We start from the raw sequence: 26,196 nt of genomic DNA, 5'->3' as shown, positions 1-26,196 counted from the left end.
CAAACTAATTATTCTACACCTACGGGTGGAATTTTTCAACACCCCGCTTAAAGTGCATCTCCATGATATAATTTCCAGTGAAAAGCTTAGCTTCTTACTTTTCACAGTTTGATCACGAACCAGTTAGTGGGTCACTCTTAGTCAGGACAAACTGTTTTATATATGATTGTAACATAGACTTGCTCAACTTTATTATAAACTTTTTACTCGGTTTTTTTATACGTTGCAAAGACCGTTTATAGAACAATATATCCAATCGTTGGTTAATCAATATGAGGCAGTATATTATATGAGGTTACATAATTGAAGGGGACTAGCCTTAAGGGCTTAGCAAATTTTTTCATTTCATAGTTCAATATATCATTTGTCATGTATATATATATATATATATATATATATATTTTATATATTTATATATATTTAATCTAATTTCAACAAACTGCGTATAACTTTTCTATTTGCCCGATAATCAACATTTGTTTATGCTTTGCATTTTGCAGTATTTTGGTTGGGACAAAACTTAAAGAACAAACAAATTGCGAATACGCATTCTAGTAATTATATATTTGGATAAATTTGATAAGGTCAATTAGTGGCCGATTGTTGTGTAATTGGGTAAATAATAATTTAATTTGTTTTAATAACATTCGTTTTGTTGTTGGGACTTTGATCTGCTTATAGACTAAACAACATTAAATAGAATTTTCGCAATTGGCAAAAAATACTCAAATTGTTCTAACTGTTGCGTAAGAGCGTAGAAATTGGTTTATGAAAACAGTTGTAGCATTGTAGGTAGATAGTTTCTCTTTGTGGGCATGGTCGTCTGTTCGACTGTGCGCCCTTTGAACGTGTGAAACAAAATTACTAAACTTATGGTAATATTGCGCTGTATGAATTGTTCGTAAAGCCAGTGCTGACATCAGAATAGTTTGGTTTACTTAATGCCCAGTTCCTTCAGCTCAGTTTCCTCATCAACCGAATCCTCATCATCGGAGCCATGCAGCGATGGCGCTGGTGTGGTGTGTCCTGTAAAATAGAGAGGAAAAAGGTTAGCTTTTTTTTCGACTGCTGCTAGCTAGCTTACATGAATTCATTAATATTATTGCATTGCGTATCTTGTGATTCATTATCGCAACTGTTAACTGTAGTTGAATGCGATTTGACATTCAGAAATCATTGAAACACATGATTTCATTTAAAGATAACATATCAACCGGACTACCTCTATGGATATTTATATTATATTATTATATATTATATATATATAATATTTATAAATATATAAACGCATATGCTCATAGCTGCGATTATGATCCGCAATTTTTTATTATATATTATATATATATAATATTTATAAATATATAAACGCATATGCTCATAGCTGCGATTATGATCCGCAAGTTTCACAATATAATATCGCGTTTAATATTTATGATTTAAAATAAGCTAGCCGCTTGACTTAAAAGGGACTATGATATTTTAAAGGCAACTGCACATATACATAAATACAAATTTTGGAATAAGAATCAATTGAAATATAACAGGGTTTTTTTTTTTTATTAATCCTTTTAAATGATAACCTAGAACTTACGCGAAGATGTGGGACTGGGCGGTTCGCTTTGTGGGCGTGAGAAGATCAAATTGCTGCGTGAACCATACGCAGAGCTCTCATCCACATAATCAGGATAGACGGCCTGCAAGGCCTTCACCCTAGCCTGTCTGTAGTACTGAGAAAAACAGAGAAGAGAGAGACGAGATATGAATATTTGTCCGATTTAAGGGGTGTTCTAGCTACACTTACAATGCCCAGCGTACGCCAGTCAAGCAGATCGCTGAGCCGCTCCGTGCGATTGCGTTGAATGATGCGTTGGCGGCGATTCAGACGTGAGAACTCCATCATAAAGCTGGACAACTGCTGTACGCTGTTCTCCAAACCAATATAGCGACGATCAACAATGTAGATGCCATAGGATTTGGGATCGCTGATGTGCTCCTGCATGAAACAACCGAAACCCGACAGATTTGTGGTTACACTTGGTATGCCCATCACTGTACACTCGGCGGGTGTATAGCCCCAGGGCTCGTAGTAAGATGGGAACACGCCCAAATGGCAGCCGCGCACAAATTCCTCGTAATCGATGCCGAACAGTGGATTCGTCGATGTCAAAAACTCCGGATGAAAGACCATTTTGACACGATCGTGAACCGAATTGAATAAATGACAGCGCCTGATTGAAGATAGAACCGGATCGTTCCAATCATCAGCCACGTTGTGCGTGGTAACCGGCGGCATTGAATCACGCTGCATGGCATACATACAACGCTTTATCTTCACCAGATCATCCTTCTGCAAAAGCTCGTCGGGGCTGGGTATGTGACCCTTAACGCATGTGTCGAACATGCGCTTGCCCACCGCCTGCTGCACGTTGTTGATGGTATCGCGCAGCTGCTTGATGACTGCATGACCACGCAGCGAATCAACATTAAAGTTGTTCGTCTTGGTGGGAAAGATAAGGAAGGCCACCACAGTGGTATCGGGACGCTCGTGCTTCAGCATCGCATTTAAACGAGCCAGCGCCTCGATGAATATATCGGCGCCTTTATTGCCAAACTCATAACGACCAGCAATGAAGAAGTACAGCGTCTTATCCAGGTCAAAGTCCATGTGGCTGTAAGTTGGGGATCGGTTTAAGGGATGTTTAAGCACTGTGTAAAACTGTCAATTGTAATTACCCATAGAAATGACCGCGCACAAACTCATTGATCTTCTCCTTGGCAACGGCATGCAAATTCTGGAACTCGTGAATGGCCGAAAACTTTTTGACATTCAGGCCATTGGGCGTTATGATGTCTGGCTTACGTTTGAGCAGATGCTCCGCCTCGTAGCCTGTGATTTCCGAGACAGTGGTAAAGACATGCGCCAAATGCGTGGCGCCACGCTCCATGCAATAGCGATGATAGATTTGACGCTTGCCGGCCTCCTCATCCACAGCAAACTTGTCGAGATTGTTGTAGAAATCGGTGTTGCCAGCGCACAGGTAGCGACCCAGGAGAGTGGCATGCGTGGTGAACACGGTAGCGATCTCAATGAGTCGTGTGCGCAACACTATCAGACCCACGCCGGCCTGCCACTCATGAAAGTGGGCGACAATGCGCGGTGGGTTCAAATCATTGTTCTGGGAGAAGGCGATGGCACAGTTGCGGAACTCCTCTAGAAACTCAGCAATCATGAAGCCTAGAATAATGGCATCGTTCGTCTCTATATCTAAATGGGGTACGCCAATGTTACACTTCTCCCACATCTCGGACTTGAACTGATCCAATTTCCAGGCAGCAGAGCCAATGTCAAACAGTATCAACTGGGGATTGCCATCGACGAGCCACCGACCGGTGTGAATTTTGTAGCCTCTCGAGCGTAACGTATTGACCGCATCCAGCAGCGGATTGCCACGTGGAAATTCAATTTCCTCCATTTCGGTGCGTGCACAATGTTCCTTGTAGGGGCCCATCATGCACAGCTGCTCGCCCATCTCCTCTGTGGACACATAGGCCTTGGAGCGTATCACGGTATAAATGCCGCCAACCTTGTTGGCCACTTCCCAGGCGACCTCAAAGTTCCAGCGATTCTCGCGCGATGCATTATCGCCGCGATCGAAGTAATCCTTCAGATCCGTGCCGGACTCCACCCGAGAAAATCGACGATTCATCTGTGTTTAAAAAGAAAGAATCGTGTTAAATATGATTTAAATAGAATAGAAAACAAACGAAATTAAAACATTGAAGCCAACCCGCAAAGCCATAGACGAGGAATCTTGATCTTCAAACCGATAGGACATTTGGCGCCGCAACATTGTAAGGCTCCGACAGCGTTCCTGGCAGTGGACAGGCCGGGAGACTGGTCAAGCGGACAACCTACCGGACCAGGCAATCGAAGCAAACTGATTGATAATCGTAACTAAATTTAGCTGCCGGCTGACCCAGATACAAGCGTTAAGCTGTAAATTGTAAGCTGGTGCTACCAAAGCCTCATCGTCATCGTGTCAAGCGCCGGCCGCTCGCGTTGCATCATCAACATCAACAACCCGGCACTTAGCTAGCTGGAGGTGCGCCCCAGCTCTGAACTGATAGTTGACAATTGATAACATCAAACGCAGCACCTCGCCCGGCAATGGCCCTGACACTGTCGTCGGCGTCGTCGTCGTCGTCGGGTTGCGTCCATAATTTGGGGTCTGCTATATTTAGTTGAGTTCGAAATGAGCAAAGAAAATCGCTGCCGCTGCCAATTTCCTAATATATATATATATATATAAATATATGTATGTACTACAAAGTATGTACATTTATGTAAATGCAATCCCTCAATATTTTCGTAAAAACTTTTGACTACGGAATAATGCAAATTATGTAAGTACGCTGGGAAAATATTACAAATATTTTCAATATTAATTGAAATTACAAAAAGGTATTTAGTCTGGTTGCCTGCCAGATACTTTTTGCACAGTCTAATCTACCAAACTAAATATTTCTATTGTCTATGATTTAAATGGTAACAAATAATTTTACCAACTTTAGTCAATCTTACGTAAGGTCCGCATAGCTACTGTTGCCTTAATTTCCAACAAGTGTTAGCACTAATGACTTTAACTATTTAGTTACAACGATGAACGTAATTCTTAACGTATCACGAGGCACGCACAACAGCTGCAGCGCATTAATGGGTATTTATGATCGGTGCAGCGGGCCTATCCGGCATTACCCAGCTTTGCCCGGCCCAGGTTTTAACAGACGCTCGTGATAAACCTAATATAGTTCTGATTTTCTTCAACTTTAAAAATCGTTAAGAACATATATATATATACAAACATTTCTTGAATATCTGAGGTATCATGGGCACATCAGAAAGGTTGCACAGCAATTGTCTCACATTTAGGCACTCGGAAATTGTTGAACAACAAACAAAAAAAAATCGTATGTGACATTTGGCAATCGACAGCATGTTGCTGTTCGAAAGTAAAAGTAAAGAAGCGGAGTCTTCATTTTCGGCAAAGATTTGACAATGAAAATTCAATTTCAATTGGTCGTCGTTTGGCACATGGTCAATTCATTTTCTTACGCTTTTATTGAATTAATTTTAATTTCAGCTGATGAGCGTGAACTGCGGCGAGGCGTCTCTTGCACGCGCGGCCAGATATTCTAGTGTGTGCGCATATATATGTTCATAGTATATGCGTATACACATATGTATGTATGTACATATATTTCCGAACTAAGGCTGTGCTGATGTCTTGGCCTGTGACTGTCGCCGACACACGCAGCGGCTGCAAGAAACTCCAGCAACAACAACAGCACAACAACAACAACGGAGTGCTACAGACACGACGTCTGTGCGGTGTGTGTGTGTGGCAGGCAATGTCTTTTTTTCTTCATTGCCGAGCGCAGGCACTGGTAGCGTAAAAGTCAAATAAAGGTCAGTGGCTGCGTCGCTGTCGCCGCTGTGCGGGCAGAGCATTAAATATTTTCACCATTGTTGGTAGTTTCTTGGGCGTTTAACTTGCTCAACAAGTATAACTTGATAATTTTGTTGTTGCGGGCGCAAATACGAAGGAATGTTTCTAAATGACCGGTGCATTGATAATAGCAGCAGCTAAACGGCTTATCAGCGATTTGTTTATGTTTTACGTTTCTCAATTTTTGCACTAGTGAAATAAATATGATTTCGCATTGGCGCCTGCGGCCGCCGGCGTCGGCATTGGCGCCAAGTGCAATATGCTGATAGCGATAACGAATTTTATTTGCCATGTGTTTGTCTTTCGATGTGTGTGTTTACACACATAATGGCACACGCGCAGCTGTTAATTTATAATTTTTTTTACGCAAAACTCATTCACCTTGCAGCCGTCGTCGTTGTAAGCAGGTACAAACAAAACAAACAACTGGCGGGCAGTGTTGTTCAGTCACTTAGATTATCGAACACTGGCAACGCTTCGATAACAATAACAGCACGTATGCTAGAAAGGGCAAAGTAAAATATATATAAAATTATAAAAGGACTTGTTGATTTCCTGTTATTAATCTACCCTATATTTAGGAAACATAATATACCCCCAGCTTAAACATTCTCAAATGTTTTTAATTGCATCAATTTTCGACTTGCAGAGCTGCCACCTAATGCTGAAGAAAATCTTGTAGCAGTGAGCTTTAGACATAGAGCAAAATGCGCTCACTTTTTAAAATACCTAATGCGATACACAATAGAACCAATTGAACATTGAAATAGAAATAGATAAAATACATTGTAAACATGTCGCTTGACTTTATGTTAGCATGTCACCCAATAGTCGATGCTCATTTTTATTGATTGCGTCACATTTTACCTCCCAATTTCGCATAAAAACTCATATTTCAAAAGTGTCCAGCGTCACGACCTTGCGCTATAAACAATTTAATATCATTTATGGTGCCCGCTTGCCTAGCCTCAATTAAAAACCAGGACAAACACGCAATATTCAATGCTATAGTAATGAATATACACAATAGACAAAAGGTACAAAAGTACCAATTGATTTTCAACTTGATTGCCTAATAAAGTGAGCGTGAGGAATAGTTGGTAATTAGGTCAGCTCGTTTTTCATTCATAGTTGATAGCATTTGTGTGAATATTCTATAATTTTTTGCATAATTGAATTATGCTACCAGCCAAGTCAATCAATTTGTCAACTCTCTGTATGCGACACAATTTGTCAGTTGAGGCGGTTGATATGACAGGAACTTGGAATCGCGCCCAGTCACCATTACAGGGCATCATTCATTTTGTCATCTTGCCAACTTGCGACCACACCGAGTCCAGACTGGCCTCCAGCCTCACGAACAACAATTGACATTCTGCGCGCGACACAAGGTCAAATGGCATTTATGTTTTATTATTTTTTCACGCCCGCCAGAGTATGCATAGTGAAGCACAGTCTCAACGTCTTCCTTTCCATGCTTTTCCATGTCTGCTGTTAATATATGTTCGCGCATGTGTTTCTGTGTGTGTGTATGTGAGTGTGTGTCCTTGTTAAGGCAATTGATAACAGACTCAACAAAGCTCAGACCGCTTAAGGTTTGCCGCTGACGTCTGCTGCTCTGTTTGCGAATCAACTAGAAATGTATTCAGTTCACATGCATTTTCAGTTTCAGTTGAACATTTAGTTTCTTTCCGCTTAACCGATTGCACTTGAATTTTTCAGATTACCCAAAGTGTTGCAGCTGCCTTAAAGTGCCCGTGGTTATTGCAGCGGGCGTTATGTGAACATTTAGACCCTCCCCTTGTCAGCGACACACACACACGCACACATCTAATCCAGCTTGGGGCTGTCAAACATGTGAAAGCTGTTGAGAAATTTTTTGCTGGAATTTGCAGCTGGTCAGACAAGGGCAAACATAGCCAAAAAACAATCTTTGACCGCAATTCAGTTGAAAGCTGCGCATGTAAGTAGGCAATGCATTTGATCTGCTGCAAATCAATTTCGCCTCAAATTCACCATTTTTATACCCCTTATCTGTTTTGAATGTTTTATGCAAGTGTATTTAACAGGCAGAAGAAAGCATCTCTGAGTCTATCAAGTATATTTATTCTTGAATAGGAGCTACATGGTTTTCTAATCTTAACTCGAAGATTATAATAGCTAGATATATAACAAACTGGGTTTAAAGGCTCTTGTATACACACATGACGAATACTTTACATTTTCGATACCTGCATCCAATTCCGACTGAAAATATATAACTGTTAAGGTATATACAAGAGCTGAGCACTGAAAACAAGAAAGGGGCTGAACTGTAATATTGAAGATTGTCTTTCCCAAAATGTGTGGCTGGCGTAAGAAGAAGCATTTGTAAACAAAGAGTATCTCCTGGTCAGGTACTTTGCTGTAGTTGATTATTGCACTCATGTTGATTTGCTATAGTTAATTTGAAATTTCGATAATTTTCTTTTTAGTCTGAACCAAAATATATCTGCCGGTACACCAAATATGGTTATAAATAGCTTTTGAAGCTCCATTCATATTTCTGGCTTATCTAATGGCTGTGCTATTTTTGAAACCACTTCACAACTGGGCCAGTTCGACCGGCGAATGCCTTTGCCACGCCATTAAGAGCTTCATTAAAAACTTTGGCATAATTCATTAGTGCCCCAGCGGCACGTGAACTTGAAGCCGGTGGCAAAGTCAAGTGCTGGCACGGTGACTAATTCCATTCACAGCCATCCGAATATTGCACGACAATAAAGATAATAACCCAATGTGGTGGCAACAACAAGAAAAAAAACATATAATAAGAAACAGCAAAGATTTTAACAGTTGGTTCAAAGGTCGACATTGAAATACCCTGGAATGAAAGCGAATGTAAGCAATTTAAGAGTTTCAGGAGCTGAGCAGCCAATTTGAGCAGCAATAAAAAAATGTTTAAAAATCAACTTAATATATTTTCATATATTTAACTAAAGGATAAAGTATGTGGTTTTGGGAAACTTCTTTTGCAGATATAGGAAATTATTGGAAAGCGGTTAAATGACACTTTATTGTTGTAAATTAATAAGCGAAACTATTAAATGCGGATTTGGGAAAAAATCTTTGTCCCTTTCAAGAAATGTTCGAAAAAAGTATCTTAAATTGAATTAAAAATAAAAATTGACGGCAGTTACCAATAATTATTTATCATTTTTGTCCAATTTGTGTTCTAATTATCAATTTATACTAATATTTTTGCTTCTCGCATACAAATAAAAAATAAATTAAACAAAATTATAAGGTTTGGAATTTTATGCAATTCATTGTACTACATAGAAACCTAAAATACTCTATTATCCAAACAGAAAACAGGGTATGCAAACAGAAAACGTGAACGCGGTACCCCAAAAGAGGCGCCAACTTGCGAGGCGTTGAAAAAGAACGTTGTCATTATGAATTGTTGCCTACTTATCGGCGCATGCGTCAACTGTGCTCGTGCTGGTGACTGGGTCGGGATTGGGACCGTGTGGCACATGCAACATGCTGAACCTTGTCGTTGGTTGTTGATGCTCTGCCTCCGTTTGGGTAACAAAATGCTGCCCGCCTTCAGCAGCAGCAGCAGCAGCAGCTGACGATGATTTCGAATTTCGAAAACTGTTATCAACAAACAGGCGAACGATGTGCGTGTGCGTGTGCGTGTGTCTGTGTGTGCGTGTAATTTGCGTGTGTATGCGGCTATGCTTGTGGTTGTATGAGTGCGCACTTGCTGCTTCTACTGCTTCTACTGGTGCTGCTGCTGCTGCCGCTACAGCCACTGCTTTTGGCAGATATAAACCCATCAGTTGGCGGCTGTTGCACGTCGCGTGCGGTTTCGTTTTGGCTCCTGGGCGGCTGTTGCTGCGACGTCCTTTTCTCTTTTGCTCCTTTGCGTGTCGCCAATATTCAAAGTGCGCTTCGTTGTCGCTGCTACCGTTAGTTTTTGAATAACCAGAAAAAAAAACTATTGCACTAACCGTCGTCCTGCCAAGTGGCGCAGATATCATTTACCAGTCGCAGTTTGCGACGCGCGGTCGTTCTCGCGGATTTTCCAACTGCCTTCTTTTAGAAGTGGCAGAAATTTATTTCAATTCTAAGATACAAATATTATAAAAAAAAATAAACAAATTATAAATTTAAATTAAATAAACTTAATTTCAATTCACCTGTGAAAGACAAGGACTTTAACCAAATAAATAATAAGTAAATACTCTACGAGTTAAATTTCAATAACCCTTTCAAAATGAATCAAAAAATATAATAATTATAAAAAACAGTAAGCTTTAACAAAAATGGTTTATTAAAGTAAAATATAAATATATTAAATACTAAAATTGACTTTCCAATTTAACATCCCAATTTATTAAAAACAGACACAAGTCTATTAATGTAAAACAACACAGTAAGAAGAAAAATCATCCATAAAATTATATTTTTTAATAAATTAAATTCTCAATTAAACTGAAATAAAAAATATATTTTTGAGACAAAATTATCAATGTTATCAGTTATACTTAAATAACATTTTTAAAGCAATGCGGATTATTTTTGAATTGCTTAAACAAAGCAAAAAACTCGAAATAATAATCAAAGTAAAAGCAAGAAAAACTAAATGCTAAAAATATTAAACGAAAAATAAATGCATTTGATATTACTTTTGATGTAAAGAAAGTTTTAGAATTAATGAGGGATTTATAAGTATTAAAAAGTTCAATAGATTTTTCTATTACAAATTTTGTATTTTATGAATACTTGCATAATTAATATATTCAATGAAAGCACGCATTCGCCTCTTACTATTTATGTGTATCCACTTTAATTTAGATAACAAATTTGTTGGTTAAAATAAATTTGACATTATTATGTTGTAAGCTTCAGCGAGCCGCGCTAGTTAGAGACATCAAAAAACGGCAATTTAAATACGATTAAAATAATTAATTAAAGGCGCGCTAGAAACGTCACAAGCAGATACAATAATGAAAATAACAAAAAATGCATGAAAATAATGAAAATATCTCAGCAGCCGACGGTGGCTCATTTAAATTCATTACGAACTGGCAGAAGCCACTGGCAAAGGACCACGTTGGGTCCATTTAGGGGCGGGATTCGGGACGGCTGAGCGCATCAATTTTTCAGGCAATTTAATTGAAGAGCGCTCAAGAATTTTAGATTTAAGCCGGCAGTAAGTACGGCATTAAACACCAAATAAAAACCAAAATTTCTTTATATGATTTGCGCACACAGGCAGGAGCCATCATCGACTGCTGAGATTTTTTTTATATTTTTTATTTGTTGTGCTGAGAAATTCGGGCAGCACGCCTACAAAATTATAACGAACCACACGTGCGAATTGCACAAAGCGAGTAAAAACCAAAAGCAAAACCAAAACGAAATAAAATAATATAAAATAAAATTATATTTGCGTCGTCGGGTCGTTTTAACAAATTTATTGTACACATACACATATTGTTTATGGCGAATCCTCCAATTCCCCAGCAGTCTTACGCGACGGTAAATCTGCTGTGCGTAATGGAAATCAAAGTACATAAAAATCAAATTAAATGCCATAAATAAAACCAAATAAACATAAAATACAATTATATGCATCTGCATGAGACTCGTGCGAGTAGCTGCGTCCTTTATCCAAATTCAGAAGCGTGCCCCATTAAATATTAAAAGTTCTTAAAGCAGCCGCTACGGCAGGTACCTCCCAGATCCGCCGTGCTCCGCCGTGGTTAGCCGTCGCCCTCCGCAGCTGCCCCACATTTGTTGCCGGCTGCTTTTCTCTTTTGGTGAGTATGTTGCACGCCTTTTGGAGGTTTCTACTGTCTGCATATACATAATTTATAGTTGGGAGGGATTCGTGCTTACTTGTACTTTACGAATGTACAGAGCCACATTGCATTGCATAAGCTCAACACGCTCCTTCAGGGTGTAAAAAGTAAAAACTAGCGTGTTTTCCTAGTTTTGGATAAACTAATAAGTATTTTTTATTATTTTTTTTAGGCGCATCTTGAGAATCATATATTCTTCTTAAACTCTTTTCCCTTTCTCCTCAATGAAATTTTATTCGATTTTGTACATTTTGTCACCTTAGAGCGTCCGTTTTTTTAGCATATTTATTATTTACAGATCCTATTTGGCTGGCAACCGAATTTATATTAGATTTAAATTCCCTGCTTAAGAAATTCAGTCAAGCCCGCCACAGGAACCCTTTCGTCCTCTTTGGCACGCCCACCTACATTCCTGCAAAGGCGCAAGCAAAAATGTATACGCAAAATATATAAAACTTTCAACGCATTTTTTTATTATTTGTTTCCTATTTCTTTTGTTTTTTTTTTTTTGTTCCCCCCACTTTGTGGTGTTATTTGTTTTGTTTTGTTACTGCGGCACTTACGAAATTCCAATGCTTCAACGCCTTCAGTACTAGGAACAATAAAAATGAAAGGACACCCATGCCAGATGCTCATTTGCATAACACACACGACGGCGAAATCATGGAGTGCGCCTGAGCTGTGAAAGAAGTGTGTAAACTGTTGGAATTATTAGATTCCAAATGCTCTTTAAGGCACAGAAATCTGTACGCGCACAAATGGTGGGGCTTATGTTCTGGCTGATTGCGGCTTTCATGTGGCATTATTTGATGTCCTGCATAAAACTATTTATGAAAATGCCACACACTTATTTTCTGTGCTCACATGCGACTGGCGGCTGCACTTCGACAGCTCCGCCCAGGAACGCTTTTATGGCTGATAGATGGTCCGCCCAAAAGCAGTCCCAGACTTTGGTTTTTATGTGCCGAGCCATGCAAAACTTCAGGCAAGTGCTTCGTAAAAGTTAAAGTGGTTTATTTAGGCGCAAAGCAACAACAAAAATGCAACGGAAAGAGCAAAGGGCATCCGTGACATTCAAAATTAATCAATGGATGCTCAGATAAATCGCAGTTCCGGCCATTGATCAGCTAATAATGGATGCGCCAGTTGTTGCGCAAAAGCAGACAACGCTGCGTATTAGCAATGTGGTCTAAAAATTTCAATATATTTTTAAGCTTGTAGAGGAATAGATGTTTTTAGGGCTTATATTTTTGTTTGCTTTGCTTCAGTTTTACGGTTATAATGGAAAAGTAAATCATTTGTTTTCAATTCTCTCTTGAGCAATAACTCTGGCCTATCAAAATTTTTTGTGATATCAGTTTGGTATTACAATAGACTTTCATTTAGTAGATTGGCAGTTGTCTATTGTAATGGAATTGAAAGTGAGAGAATAGACATGATATAACAAATTGTCGTATAGTTTTCCAAGGAAGGCAGTCCGTTCTAGATCGACATAACTCTTCGCGCGGTGATTTGACGTCTGAAAACGACATAATCGATCTTTGTTACTTCACCTAAAACAACACTCACGCAACATTTGACTTTCCATAAATATCCTTGGGATGCGAGCTCGAAAGTAGTTGCTCATAAGAATTGTGTAAATTGGTTGCTTACAAGCAGATTTCAACCTATTATTTGATTTGAAGAGCTTTAAGAAAGTTATCCAATGAACTTTATAGCAAGAGCTCACTGTGTATATACGCAAGTATGTGAAGCTTATCATTTTATCAGCTAAAGTTGACAATTTTCTAGCCAATTTCGCACGGCTGTTGCAAATTTGGCCCGTGACAGTTCAAAGTGTCAAAAACGAAATTGGAAAAATTGTCGCTTAAGTGAAAAACATTCAAATAAGAAAATACCAATAGGCATTTTGTCATGTGGCAGCAAAAAAAAAAACAAGGAAAAGTTGCCACCAGTTGCCATAAGCTGAAAGCGCGGTTCAAGGAGCACAAGGTGAGGTCAAAGGGCCGTGTCAGCTGCTTAACGGTTCGTCGAGCAATCAAGTGCCACACCGACACGCATGCCAATGAAACCAGAGGCGAGGGCCAGAGAACAGTTGGCTATTGTGTCAATGCCTTGAACTACTGTGAAAAGCGAGAAAAAAAAAACAATTTGAAGGAGTCGGCTTGTAGGTTGAATTTTCCATACAAACTTTTGCGTGAAAATTTCAAGTGTATGCGGAATGTGTGTGTGTGTGTGTGTGTGTGTGCGTGTGCACATGGCTGTTAAATTTAATGCCGCCTACAAGCAATTTGCATGCATGTGGCTTATCATTATAATCTACACGAGGGCTAAAAATGGGGCTGACAGTGCTGTTCTGCTAACCCACCCATGGTCATTGAGGATGGGTTCTCACGTGCTCGGATGCCGCTGAGAGGCAGCATCATTATTCGCCTAACTAATGTTGCCGTCGGTACATGCTCATATTACGTGTTATTATTATTTTATATTATATACATATATTAATATAGTAATGACAGTCAGAAAAGCAACTCACTGGCACGGGACTATTTTTTTCTATTTATTTTTAGCCAACTATTATAATTATATTGATACGGCTACTAAGATAATTATCGCTGACTGCAGCCGTGACCCCCATGATAAGCGATCGAAATACTATCCATAGAAAGTTTAGCCATCTGGTTCACTCACCCCTTGTCTGGCCCGCATGCCGTTGCAATAATTGTGTTCAATTATCTAGTCGCCAGTAATACCCCTTCCTCATTGGGTTTATTTGTTACGCTGTTAAGCTAAGCAAGAAATATTGTCAATGGGAAGCTTAAGGTGTAAATGTGTGCTTCTAATTCACAATCAGTTACAGTCGCTTACCAGTGTTATCATTCAGCTTGCAATTGGTTGATATTAGTGCTGTAAAACGATCAAACTTATCTATTGTGCTCTCTTCTATTCAAAGTTGTCCCGTCCTGTTATGTTCATGTTAAATGTAAAAAAAAGTAAATAAGAAATAACTATTTAATTATCATAAATATTTGAAGCTGCGAATAACATGGCTGATGCAATAGATTTGTATTTGATACAGAGGAAATTGTAATGTTATCGATCATCCTTTATTAGTTCAAGCTTTGATATTTTTGACTCTCCAGTGTTTTTCATATGCAACCAAATTGTATACTTTCTTCGTTGCTGTACTTTTATTAGGTTAGGTTAGGTATATTAAAGTCGTGCATACTCAGCACGGAATATTTTACGAATTTCGGTTTGTGTTTGTTATCCACTTGCCGTTTGGTTTGTTTGTTTGCTCGACTCTCGATTTGTTTTGCTTCACTGTTCGGTCCACTCCCCAATCCACCCACATTCAGTCGTTTATTAAGTTAATCACTCGTTGGTTGTCTTTGTTGCTGCCGTTTGTTGATGCTCTCGCTCTCGCTTTCGCTCTCGCTGTTGTTGTTGTTGTTGTTGTTGTTGTATCTGCTGATAAACAATATTACACTGCGCTGTGATTATCATCAATTATTGACAGTTGATTAAAGTTTCGCTTAGCTGCGCTTTGTCTGTCCCTGAAATTGCGACAGTCTGCGGGACAAATATTATATTGAGGCAGTAAGAGCACGTCCTTCTGGTAATTGAGCAAGCATTTCCATTGGGGTAGAGCACGGGACTCGCCTTACAACATTGTGTATGCCATAATAGAGGATTTAAATTTAAGCGCGATTTTTCACCGTCGTCGACACAGAAGCAACAATATTGGCTGGCGCAATATTTAATATACAAAGATAAAGTTTTATAATGTTTTTCAGTGTCCTTTATTGAAAGTGCTTGCTATTTTAAATAAATATCATACTGACATATTTATATAAAACATAGAAAGCCAAGTCGAAGATTAAGCAATTTAAGTATATTGCAACTGTGTTAATTAATCTCGTTAGTTGCATTTGTCACATTAAAATTAAATTGATTTATTACTTGGCATACGTGTTATATAGCATTGCGAATTTTTAATTTTAATTATAAATAAATCGATAGAAGAATTCTCTTCTAAAAAGAGAGATTTGTCTTGTTGTATACCTAAATTTCTGGGTACATAGACAAAATTGTTCGAGAAACTGTTTTAGCATCAACAACTAAATAATGCTAGTCACATACTCCCACACACACACATGTCTGTTTTTATGTGTGTTTGAGTGTGTTGTGCTTGTGTGCCAATCAGGAACTTTAACTCCCGTGCCTCACACTGGCATTAGCCAAAATTTTAGGCTCATCCACTCAAGACCGCAGGCAGCGCGTGAATAGATGTTAGCTTATGCAGTTGTGTGACTGTGGATCAAACTGAATTAATTATTCAAATGACCTCATATAAATCAAAGGCATTTGCTGAAATTTACGCAACAATTTGCGACGCCTTCAAATTTTCGGGCGCGTAATTATAGAACATAAAACAACAGTCTGTGCCAAAGTTGACCTTATAGGGCTAATAATAGATTATAAGCTGACTTTGAATGGGGCTCGCAAATATTTTATGCCCGTGAATTGGCCTGGCTAAACGTTATTTGTAATATGGCCAAGACTTTTGGCTGTTGCTCAGCCAAACGCTCTCAACACTTGTTTCTAGCCATGTCCTTCCCCTCCAGCTGACCGTCTGCTGCCTGGCCGCCTCATTTGCATTCTTATGCCTGTAAATGATATCTCGAGCTGTCTCTCGCACTGCTGTTTGTGGTGGACGTGGCTGGCATCAAGCTGCCAGTCTCAGCGCCGCATGTAGTCGGGCAGATATAAATTTAATGCTCACCCGGCGAGTGCTCACCACTTCCGGCTAACCGACTTGTCGACTGTCTGACTGTCTGACTGTCTGACTGTGTTTGTATTTGGCGGCTGTGTGTTAAAAGTCTGAATTATTAAATAAGCATAAATCACGAGGCGAATACAAGCCAGCTTTGTAATCGGATGGCGTGTGACAGTGTGAAAGCCTCCCTTTCACACATTCCGCAAAGCACGTGTCTGCATGCGAGGGCGATTCAATAAATAGGCCAATATAAAGTTGTCCAAGTAATCATTATCATTATATTTTGCTTGAAATACGAATCAAATTGATTTGAATGCAACATACCTAGACAGCCTGAACTAAAAGAAAATATAGTCTAAGAATTTGCAAAAAAATAAAGTGACAATGTGAACTTTTATATACTACTTATAATTATAAATAATAATGTTTAAGCCACCAATTTTGTCTATTTATACATTTTATTTATTTAAAAATAATTAAAAATTTAACAAACTTAATTTGTGGAATTATATCAGATTAAACTATATAATTATTTTATTCTGTAAATATCTCATTTTTATAAAATCTATATTATTTTGTTAAAATTGAATGATTAATAGTTATTGCGTTTTTAAAAGCACACAACGTTTTTGGCGCAAACTGTTTAATCAATGGCGCTTTTCGAGCTCATATCATGAAAATTTCATAGGCTTTTGCCTTTGAGCTGGCATTTTTGGTAGCTGTCACTATTTATTTGAGTGTGTGTGTGGATGCCTGGCAGCAGGCGCTTGTACTTGTGTGGATTGTTGTTTTTGGGCGAGTCTATTAGTTGGTTGGCCCCACCCGATCGATATCATATTTCACATGTTTACGCATGCAAGACGACCATTTGCATAATCAGCTTGCGTATAATTAAAAGGCAATCGAGTAGAGGAAGCTGCTTAGGGTTTCGGATCAGCATCAGCTTCAGATTACCTAGGTGCTAAGGCAAAACTTTCTGCACGCTAGCCAACATTTTCACCTTGTTGGCACGCTGTGCGTTGCCCTCTTAGCCATTTCCTTTTGACGTTTATTATCCTCGCCGACAGCACACCTGTTACTCGCTCATATCCTTGCAGGCGCGGGCACACTTCGAGACGAAAGCCAATCACTCGCACGTAATGAAATTGCCAAGGCTGTTGGCACAGGCCTAATCCAAAACGGAAATGAAAGCGATTGCGTTATGCGGCACAGCATATACGTTGAGTTTAAGTCTGCCAGGGACCTCTTTTGTTAGAACAAACTTTGTGCTATCCTTCCCGGGGATTATAGGTAATTTTTAGAAACACCGTTGCCAAATAAGAAGAACTTGTTGATTCAGACCATAAACTGACGAGTTAAAGAACGTCGCCGGACCCTTTATCTAAGCTCTTATTAGATGGACGAAAATTACACTAAAACCTAATACAACAAACTTACTCAGCTCACCATAATTGTTTTGTTTTTCTTTTATATATTACTTTTGGAAACATATTCCACGTGCCTGTTGTTTCTCTATTAGCTCAGTAAATTAGCAAAGCAAATTTTGTGTCCCATCTTGACAAAAACTTTAATTGGCAGTCCAAACAAGTGTCAAAATAGCGGATGGCAGCGCAAGCAAAGAGTTAGGACAAAGTTTTGCTCAGACCAGCCGCACTCTGGGCTCGTGAATAGCTATTAAAAGTTGCTAAAAATACGGCGACAAGTCTTGACAATGTAAACAATTTTAAAAGCTGAGCAAACAAAGTAAGAATAAATTCAATTTTAGGGACCATATATAAAAAATATTGCGCATACGCAGCGCTTGCCAAAAAGTACGTATACGCCGCGTGGCCACAGTGCTTATGTGACGTATACGCCAAGTAGCCACAGTGCTTTAGTAAATGTTGAACACTATCGAATTCAATTAAAGGGTTACGTATAATATATAAAGCATACTCAGCGTGCGCCCAATATTACGTTAACGTAGTAGTTAAACACACAAAATATTAATAGACTGAGATGAGAGCGTAAACTGAATAACTGCAGATCTCACTGTCCAACTGTCTGTCAGTCCGACTGTCACGTTAATAGCGAGACTTGTTTAAGCGCTAAGAACTCATATGCATTTGCCTCACGTGTCTGAGCGCCTTTTATTGCCAATGTGCGTTGGGGGTGAGTGGGACAGGACGGCTGTTTGCTCGACTTTTTGGCACGTTTAACGTTCATTAATTTGCAGCGTGTATGTTTTTAATGAAGATGCGTGCCTGCTCGGGCTCACAGACACGCGAATACACTTTATTTAAGCTAAGAGGCTATAATTAATGCTAAGCCCAAAAGTTAACCCAGCGCTTGTTAAATTTATCATCATCAGCGTTGACACTAAAGCAGCGCCTGTCTTTAAAAATTTACTTTACGCTCCGTATGCTAATTAGTTGTATAATTTCAATTATGAGTAATTGGCGCGACATTAAATTTGACTTTCGCTTGAACTCTGAAGCAATCAAATCTGAAATCATAGCTGTGGATTCTTAACAAATATTCACTTAAAGAGCTGTCAAGTGCCGGCTGTTTCATTGATTTACTTCCACATTCAAGTGAAATCTTGCCGGAAGCTCTGCCCGGGACAAAGATAATAAGCCCAAATCCCGTGTAAGCCCGACCCAAAATAACAAAAAGTGCATCAAGGCCATTTAAGCGGCTTGACTTGATTTAAATTTTTCATTTGCTGTGCTTGGTCCTTTTGCCAAATAAAATGTTTAAATAGCGCGTACAAACACATACACACGCAGACACTAACACACGCTCACGCATTAAGAGGAGAGACACAAACTAATGCAAACTAATCACCGTTGACAGTAAAAGGAAATAAAAGAGAAGGCGCATAGGGAACTGCGAACTGGACACAGCACATTGAGCAATATCCCAGCGAGCATTGAAGCTCGTAAAAGGGTCTGCCTTATGTGACAAACACACACAAATACCCGTATGCAGTGCCACACACATACACACTCAGCCATTTTATGGCAGCTGCGTGTTTAGTTTTTGCCCTGCTTTGGTTTTAATTCAAGTTGATGTGGCAAAGTGCAAATAAAAGAAACAGATTTATAAACAGAAGCGTTGCGAGTTTATTTTCACGTCTCTCAGATTTACTAAGTAAAATATTTGTGCACAGTCTCATAGAAAATAACCACATAGACAAACAAAACAATTGCAACAATGGGCAGGAAAGCCGCCAGAGCCACATGTGACTAAAGCTTTTGTCAAAATTTAACCATGCGGTTTTCACAATTCTGTTTTCACTAAATTCCCAGGCATTTTCAAAATAAAACAACCAACAAAAAAAGTCCATACAGAGTGGCCTAGTCGATATGGCAATGCTCTGCACCCAAATTAGCCTAAATATCCAAAAAGTCAATAAATGTATTTTTACACATTTTCGTTAAGTTGCTAACATTTAAAGACGCACATTTAACAAAAGTATTTATATAATTTTTTCCTAGTTCCGAAGTTAAACATTTGCATTTTTTAATTTGATCTACATTACATTATTATGGAATATGTAAGTTGCCGAACTCAGTTTCGGTTTCCATCAGGAATTGAAGTTGTTTATGACTGTTTGCTATACCCTTTTTCCATATTAATGAGTACGGAGTATACAAATGTAGCCACAAATGCTAAGCAAATGTGACAAGGCGACTTTGACAAGCATTTTAGTTTAGCCCAAACTAAAATTTAGGCAAATTGCAACACATCAATTAGCTGTGAGCAGCTGCTAAAACTCGGCTGGAATTAAAACTGCGGTCGCCTGTTTAATGAAGATACGCCGCTTAAAGAGATTATTGCCCTCACCTAATCCTAGTTCGAATGCCTGTAGCATGTGAAGAAATTGATGTAAAGTTAACTTTAACTTAACAGAACATCTGAAAGAGTGGAGAGTCCATTTTAATGAAGACATATTGAACGTAATATTCATTTGTAAAAAAAAAATATGACTAACAATCGCATTAGCGAACAAACATATCAAGCTATGGGCTTAAAGTCTTGTTTAATGTCTATCATCTGAAGTTTCAGCTTTCAAAATTTTATAAATCAAACGAAAATTAGAGCCCGGGTCAAAACATGCTCCGGGCAGCAAAAAAAATAAATAAAAGGGATAACGATGTAACATATGTTATGCTTCAAAGCCGCAAAATAAAAATGAAAAACAATAAATGAAATAAGAGAGCGCTAACGACGCTAACCCTAACAAAACTCGCCAGTAAACAAAATAATATCGAGTGCCCAGGGCAACATATTTAAAAATGACAGCACAGCAACTACAAGAAGAAGAGAAAAGGATCAGAAGATACCCTGCAAAATAGCTTATGGCTTAGATGACTTTGCATAACTGGTAGAACTCTCATAGATCTACTTTATAGTTTGACAGAGAATTCGCGGCCTATCAACTCGTTTTTTCCATATGATAACATACATATGCCCAACATTATGATAGTCTTAAGTATAGGGCATAACAAAAACCAAATATGCCCTAAGCTGCTGTCTGTCACACAGTGTGAGAAACAGACGACAACGGAAAGCGGCAAACATAGATGCTGGAAGCTGCTTATAATATTTATGGCGTTCATTTTAATGCCAACTGTCAGCGTGAAAGTAAATCGCCTCTGCACATATGAAGATGTGTTTTTGTATGCGACATAGAGACAGAGGCGCAAAGCCGCTTATGCTTTGCTGCGACATTACGCATACGTCGTGTGTGCCGTCCAGAATTTGTTGCGTGAGCCATGCATACTTAATTTATCATAAAAATAAAGTGCACATTCATGAGTCGAGTCCGTGATGAAAGCAGGTGACATTTGAAAGGACTGGCTAGGTTAGCTAACTAAATTATTGTGCTTATTAACTAAGTTAGCTTCTAAAAAAAAATAAACAAATAATTAACTAACCGTTTAAGTTGGGCAGCTTAAAAGGCAGATGCATCACTGCAAGCTGCTGCTAATAAAACAGGTTTAGAAACAAAATAAAACGATATGATAAAAAAATATGAAAGCTTGTAGAACCGATTTTTTTTTTGGTGGGAATAGAAACAACGATGAAGTTATTTATTGCTTAGAAAAATATATATTTATTACAAAAAATGATTGTGGCCCATTCGCGATCTTTCTATTAAACAAACATATCACTAAAACTTGGTTTCATCTCTTGTCAAACAAATTCTCACTGGGACAAAATAAATAAACGCCTGTGTAAACAACATATGAAAAATGTGCTCCTTCAAATCAAGTCTCAATGCTCAACTTAAAACTGAACAGCCGACAAATCAAATCCGCAAATTTATTTTAATACAAATATAAAGCAAAATAAATAAAAGCAGATGCACAAATTGAATTTTAAATTGGGCAACAGGGAAAATTGTGGGCCAGAATGAAAGCGAATAGTATAAGCTGCAAATTTAAAGACCGCCTCAATAGCCATTTAACCAAACTTTAGCTGGCGAATACTTATATTGTCTGACACATTTCGCAGCTAGCAATTTTATTAGATTTTCGTGGAATTTTCGTTTTAATTGCAGTCAAGCGATAATTTAAACTTGTGTGCTTTCCTATTTATTTTGCCAGTAGTTTTGTTACTGTTGAAAAATACTTAAAATGATTATACCCTGTTTTGTTGAACTATAGGTAAGAAGGCCATAACAGTAGATATAAAACCCAATCATGAAATGAGATATGTTATTATTAAAGTTGTGCAGAACTTTCTTTAATTAAAAAAACATATTTAAATACCACCCTTGATTGCGATTCTCATAAATTAAAGTAAGCATTACAGGTTTTAATGCTTTATCTCTCTCTCATTTTAATATTCTTTCTTTCTCCTACGCTTAGTCTTACCCGCTCTCTGTATACGTGAAGGATTGTTTACTTCGTGCATGTGTATGCTAATTCTTGGGTAAGTACATATAAGTATTTATATATATTGTATATTAATAAGTACATATGTTAAGTTAGTTCAGCTTATCTCTTTGGTTTCGAGTACAGGGAATCACTAGTCGAGCCATTTTCTTTTTTTGTGGTTTTCTTAACAGAGGCTGTGCTATTACTCGGAATTGTGTAAAATGGCAATTGCTGCTCAAGTTCTTAACTCTTTGCGAGATATGAGAAATTAACTTTTTATTAAAAAAAGGTAAAACAACTAAACAAGAGAGAAAGATATAAATTGATTCCTCGCCTCTGCGTTGGGTATTCGAAATTTGCAATTGGAACCACACTTTGTTGGTAGGAAATAAAATTTCAAAAATGTCTACCGCAGCAAATGCCAAGGAGTCGAAATCCCAAAGCATTGCAATATAAACGGTTGCCAGGTTGTCTCAACTTTGACAGTTTTATTGATATTCCAACCACACAATAAGCCCGTAGGCCAAAAGACAGCCAAATATTTTATGACTTTTCGAAAAGTTAACGCATACTTTTAGGGTGCTGCAGCTAAATCCTTCTTCTGTGTCTTCGTGTGTGTTTGATATATTTAATCGGGTAGAACCCATATGCAAATAGACAGCCGCAATCGAAGAAAGTACAAATAAAGTCTGTATGTGTGTCTTATGAAAGAGTTGGCTGCTCTCTGTGTGTGCTTTCGGATTCTGCAGCACTTTTGTATAAACTCATTCGGCTACTCATGCGAGCGGGTGCAGAAAAGTTTTAGAGGTTTCTGTGGCTCCTGGAAGCAGATGGTTTTACACTCCACATTAAAAAGTTTGACTCTTTTTTTTTCAAGCAGCTCACTGTTTCCTCAACTTATATTGAAGCCTATTTATATGAATTCTATTTATTTCAATATACTCTCAAGATTGTTTACGCTTGGCAAACGACAAAATCGACTGTTAATACTGGTGCTTGGACCTAAGTTATTGTCCCTTTGTCACTTGGAACCTAAAAACCCTTTTAACAAATAATATTCAGCGAATGAATCGATTTCCTGTGATTAAGTCTTGTTTGCCTCGAGCGATTTACTTACACGTATGTACTTCATATGGTCCATTATTCACATTTGTAAAACATTTCACCGTATTTAATAAAAGACTGCGCCTGACTCATAACTTTCGCTAGAATAGCTGGTTATTGCAAACAAGATAAGTTGTATTTGTCTGCCCATTAGTTTGCGCCTCATTGTTATTTGTTTACTTGGCCAATTTGTGCATACTCCCCAAATATGATTTGTCTCATTGTGAATGCTGTCGACTTTGAAGTCATTCATTTCCTTTCAGCTCTTGCGGCTTACTGTTCATTAACATACGGTCGATGGATGCTAACCACGGCTTGTCTGTCAAGCAAAATGTTGAGCACAACAACAAAGGACATCAGACATCAGAGGACAGTCTGAATGCTATACAATAGTCGCCTCAATACAAATAAATACGCTTAAACGTAGCATAAATAAACCAACATGTGTGTATCTGTGTGTGTGTGTGTGTGTGGGTGCGTGTTTGTGTTTGTGTTTGTCATGTAGGAGGGTCGCCATCTTGTTGCTTTTGACCCATATACACAGTCATTGACAGTTGACTATGAGATTTTGGGTTCAGCCAGATATAAAAAGCTTTAAGTACATGATAAAATAGTCGCCTTTAAAGACAACAAACAGACGCAGAAGTTCCACAGAACCTCAGCATGAGCTCAATTATCCAATTTGGACTCTCATTGTGAGCGAAACTCTCGCTCTATCAAATATTGTGTTTTAGTGTACAAAAATAATTGCTATAATGAACCTTTCATTCGTACAAAAGTATAACTAAGGCGAACTCTTGCATATGAGCACTAAATACATAATTAAACAAAATACATTTGGTAAACTCATAATTATTTCTGTATATCTGTAGCCAATATATAATAGATAAAATAGTTGGTGCCCTTTAAATTTTAATTAAGGCTATAAGATTTAGACCATGCCTAAAAAGTAACGTGCAGGATTTGGCTCTTTAACGCTTAGTTCGACTTTAGCTTTAAATGGTGTCCTTCTCAGAATTTTCGCTGACATTTAACCTTGTTTTGTCTGCGAATAATTAAAATGCTAATTCAATTATGTCAGTTATTTAACGGCATGCAAACTCTTGCCTCTTGGCTCAGTAATTAAATTAGTTGCATAATTAATGCATTTAGCCGTAAACTGTTAAGTTGCAGTTAGCCGCCCCCAACAGTTGCATAAATCATTTTGCCACATAAATCTTTCCCTTTCAATTCTCATATCTATGCGTGCTTCAATGGAGAGGCTAAACCGCAAGAACCGCACAGAATATTTTGAGGTTATGAAATATCCGCGATAGCGAACAGAAGAAGTGTGTCTGTGTTTGTGTGTGTGTGTGTGTGTTTGTGTTAGTATGCGTACAAACAGCCTACCATATTTCTCTTTCAATATAGTTCGCACCACTCCACTGTCTCCCACTGTCTCCCACTAGCTCCGCATTAGTCTGTCTCCCCTTCTCACTCGCTCACACTCTTGTGCACATTTGCCTATCTCTTGCACATTTCACATGCTGCGCCTGCCACCGAATTGATTTTCAATTTTTACGCTCGCCTAAACGGAAAATTCATGATGAAGCATGGAACATGACAGATTGGACTTGTCGAACGAGTAACACATTTTGGTAATAACAAATATGTTTTTTTTTGCCAGCATATTGCATTTACTAGGAAGTTGCATAACCTCAAATAAATAAACGCATCCTCTCAATTCGACTTAAGTTTGAAGCTTCTACGGACAGATCTTAAATTGCTGTCAGTTGACAAAAATATGCAAACAATTTAAATTGGTTAACAGTAAAAAAAATATATTATTTAAAAAGTTATCTTCAATTAAAAACAATCTTGTATCATGCTTTGGATCGTGAATAACACAGAGATACAAGTTACACAGATTTCGTGAGATATTTTCTTTGAGCTTAAAAATTGTTTTTAACTGCGCTCAAGTTTAGTTTTTGTCTCAATTTAAAAATCTTTGTTTCAAAAATGTTTACCAATTGCGAATATTATATTGTCTTAAGTTGGATATTGTTTTTTTTTTTTAGGCCTGACTAAAACAAAAATTTTTAGGGTATTGAGTCTTCGGCAACTGGCCGAAGTTTATTCTTTCTTGTTTAGAGTGTAATTTAAAGGCGCATGCAAATTGGCTGCCATTGTGCATTATTTTCTTTAAGAGAAAAAGAGAGTGAAATAGTGCCACAAGCCAGAACAGACATATATCTTCGTAATCCTTTAGCATGGAATTTGTATTGTCAAAATAACCAAGACAGCATAGCATGTATTTATTGTTATTTTAAGGCTATACAAATGTAATATGTTAAATACAAAACCACATTAATAAATGCGCAATGCAATTAAAGTTTCCATTTCAAATTAGCCGTTGAAAAATACAATTTACTCAAATTTACCCTTTTGTCAGCCTTAGGCTGACAAATGTAAAAAAAATGTACACAAATTTAAATTATATTAAATGTGAGCTAATTGTAATATTTGCTATGGCAATGTGTGTTTCTGGCACTTACACAAATTGTCGTTTAAATGGTAAGCGAATATTTAATTAAAAGCTGGTTAATTAATTTTCCGAATTGTTAAACAATTGAATATAGCACTCAAATATCTTATAACATTTATTATTTACCAGGTCACTTGATGGCAAAGTATGAAGGGGCAGAATTCCTGTAATTCCCCAGGCAAAAAACAAACCGTTGCATGTGCTTTTAAATAGTATTTAACTTTGTTTATATTCGAAGTCCTTGCAAGTTTCTGCAACAACTTTTCTTCGTATTTCCCACAGTAGTCGGAAAAATGCGGACTTAAAGTATATTTAAGCCCACAAAGAACTATTAAACAGGCAAATGCTATTTGAGTAGCTCGTGCATAATTCAAGTGGCATAAGTCAGACTTTTCTGCAAAGTGGCAAACAAAATGGCGCGTTTCCCAATGCCTTTTTTATGGCGTCTTGATGGCAATCACTTCCGGTTCGGTGAGCCTTTCTGCAGCTTTGGCTTGGCCCAAAAAAACTGTCGAAAGTTGACCTTCGTTTCATGCAGATTTGGCAGCAGTGACAGCGA

General features: G+C 38.0%; 2 protein-coding genes across 4 annotated transcripts in view; one reads left to right on the top strand and one right to left on the bottom strand.

Annotated features, from left to right (window-relative positions):
* Positions 1-543: 543 nt before the first annotated feature.
* On the bottom strand, positions 544-5,978 carry Glys (glycogen [starch] synthase). 2 transcript variants are annotated; one of them, XM_015171656.3, is made up of 5 exons: positions 5,889-5,978; positions 2,734-3,707; positions 1,802-2,669; positions 1,592-1,727; positions 544-1,026 (listed from the first exon to the last, which is right to left on the bottom strand). In XM_015171656.3, the coding sequence occupies exons 2-5, from the start codon at positions 3,705-3,707 to the stop codon at positions 935-937; spliced, it is 2,070 nt and encodes a 689-aa protein (XP_015027142.1). In that variant the 5' UTR covers positions 5,889-5,978; the 3' UTR covers positions 544-934. The 2 variants fall into 2 exon arrangements, with proteins under 2 accessions (XP_015027142.1, XP_002053671.1); XM_002053635.4 differs by lacking the exon at positions 5,889-5,978 and adding an exon at positions 3,789-3,939.
* Positions 5,979-10,817: 4,839 nt separating this feature from the next.
* Positions 10,818-26,196, top strand: part of Gyc88E (Guanylyl cyclase at 88E) — a 56,364-nt gene continuing 40,985 nt past the window's right edge. For both annotated transcript variants that reach the window (XM_032434609.2, XM_032434611.2), the window contains exons 1-2: positions 10,818-11,320; positions 22,001-22,064. The gene's annotated coding sequence lies outside the window, so the exon portion shown is untranslated. The remainder of the gene's footprint in view (positions 11,321-22,000; positions 22,065-26,196) is intronic.

The sequence above is a fragment of the Drosophila virilis genome, chromosome 2 (genome assembly GCF_030788295.1).
Source record: "Drosophila virilis strain 15010-1051.87 chromosome 2, Dvir_AGI_RSII-ME, whole genome shotgun sequence".
NCBI classification, from domain to species: domain Eukaryota; kingdom Metazoa; phylum Arthropoda; class Insecta; order Diptera; family Drosophilidae; genus Drosophila; species Drosophila virilis.
Note: the sequence above shows the minus strand (reverse complement) of the source record. Positions and strands in the feature narration are given on the sequence as shown.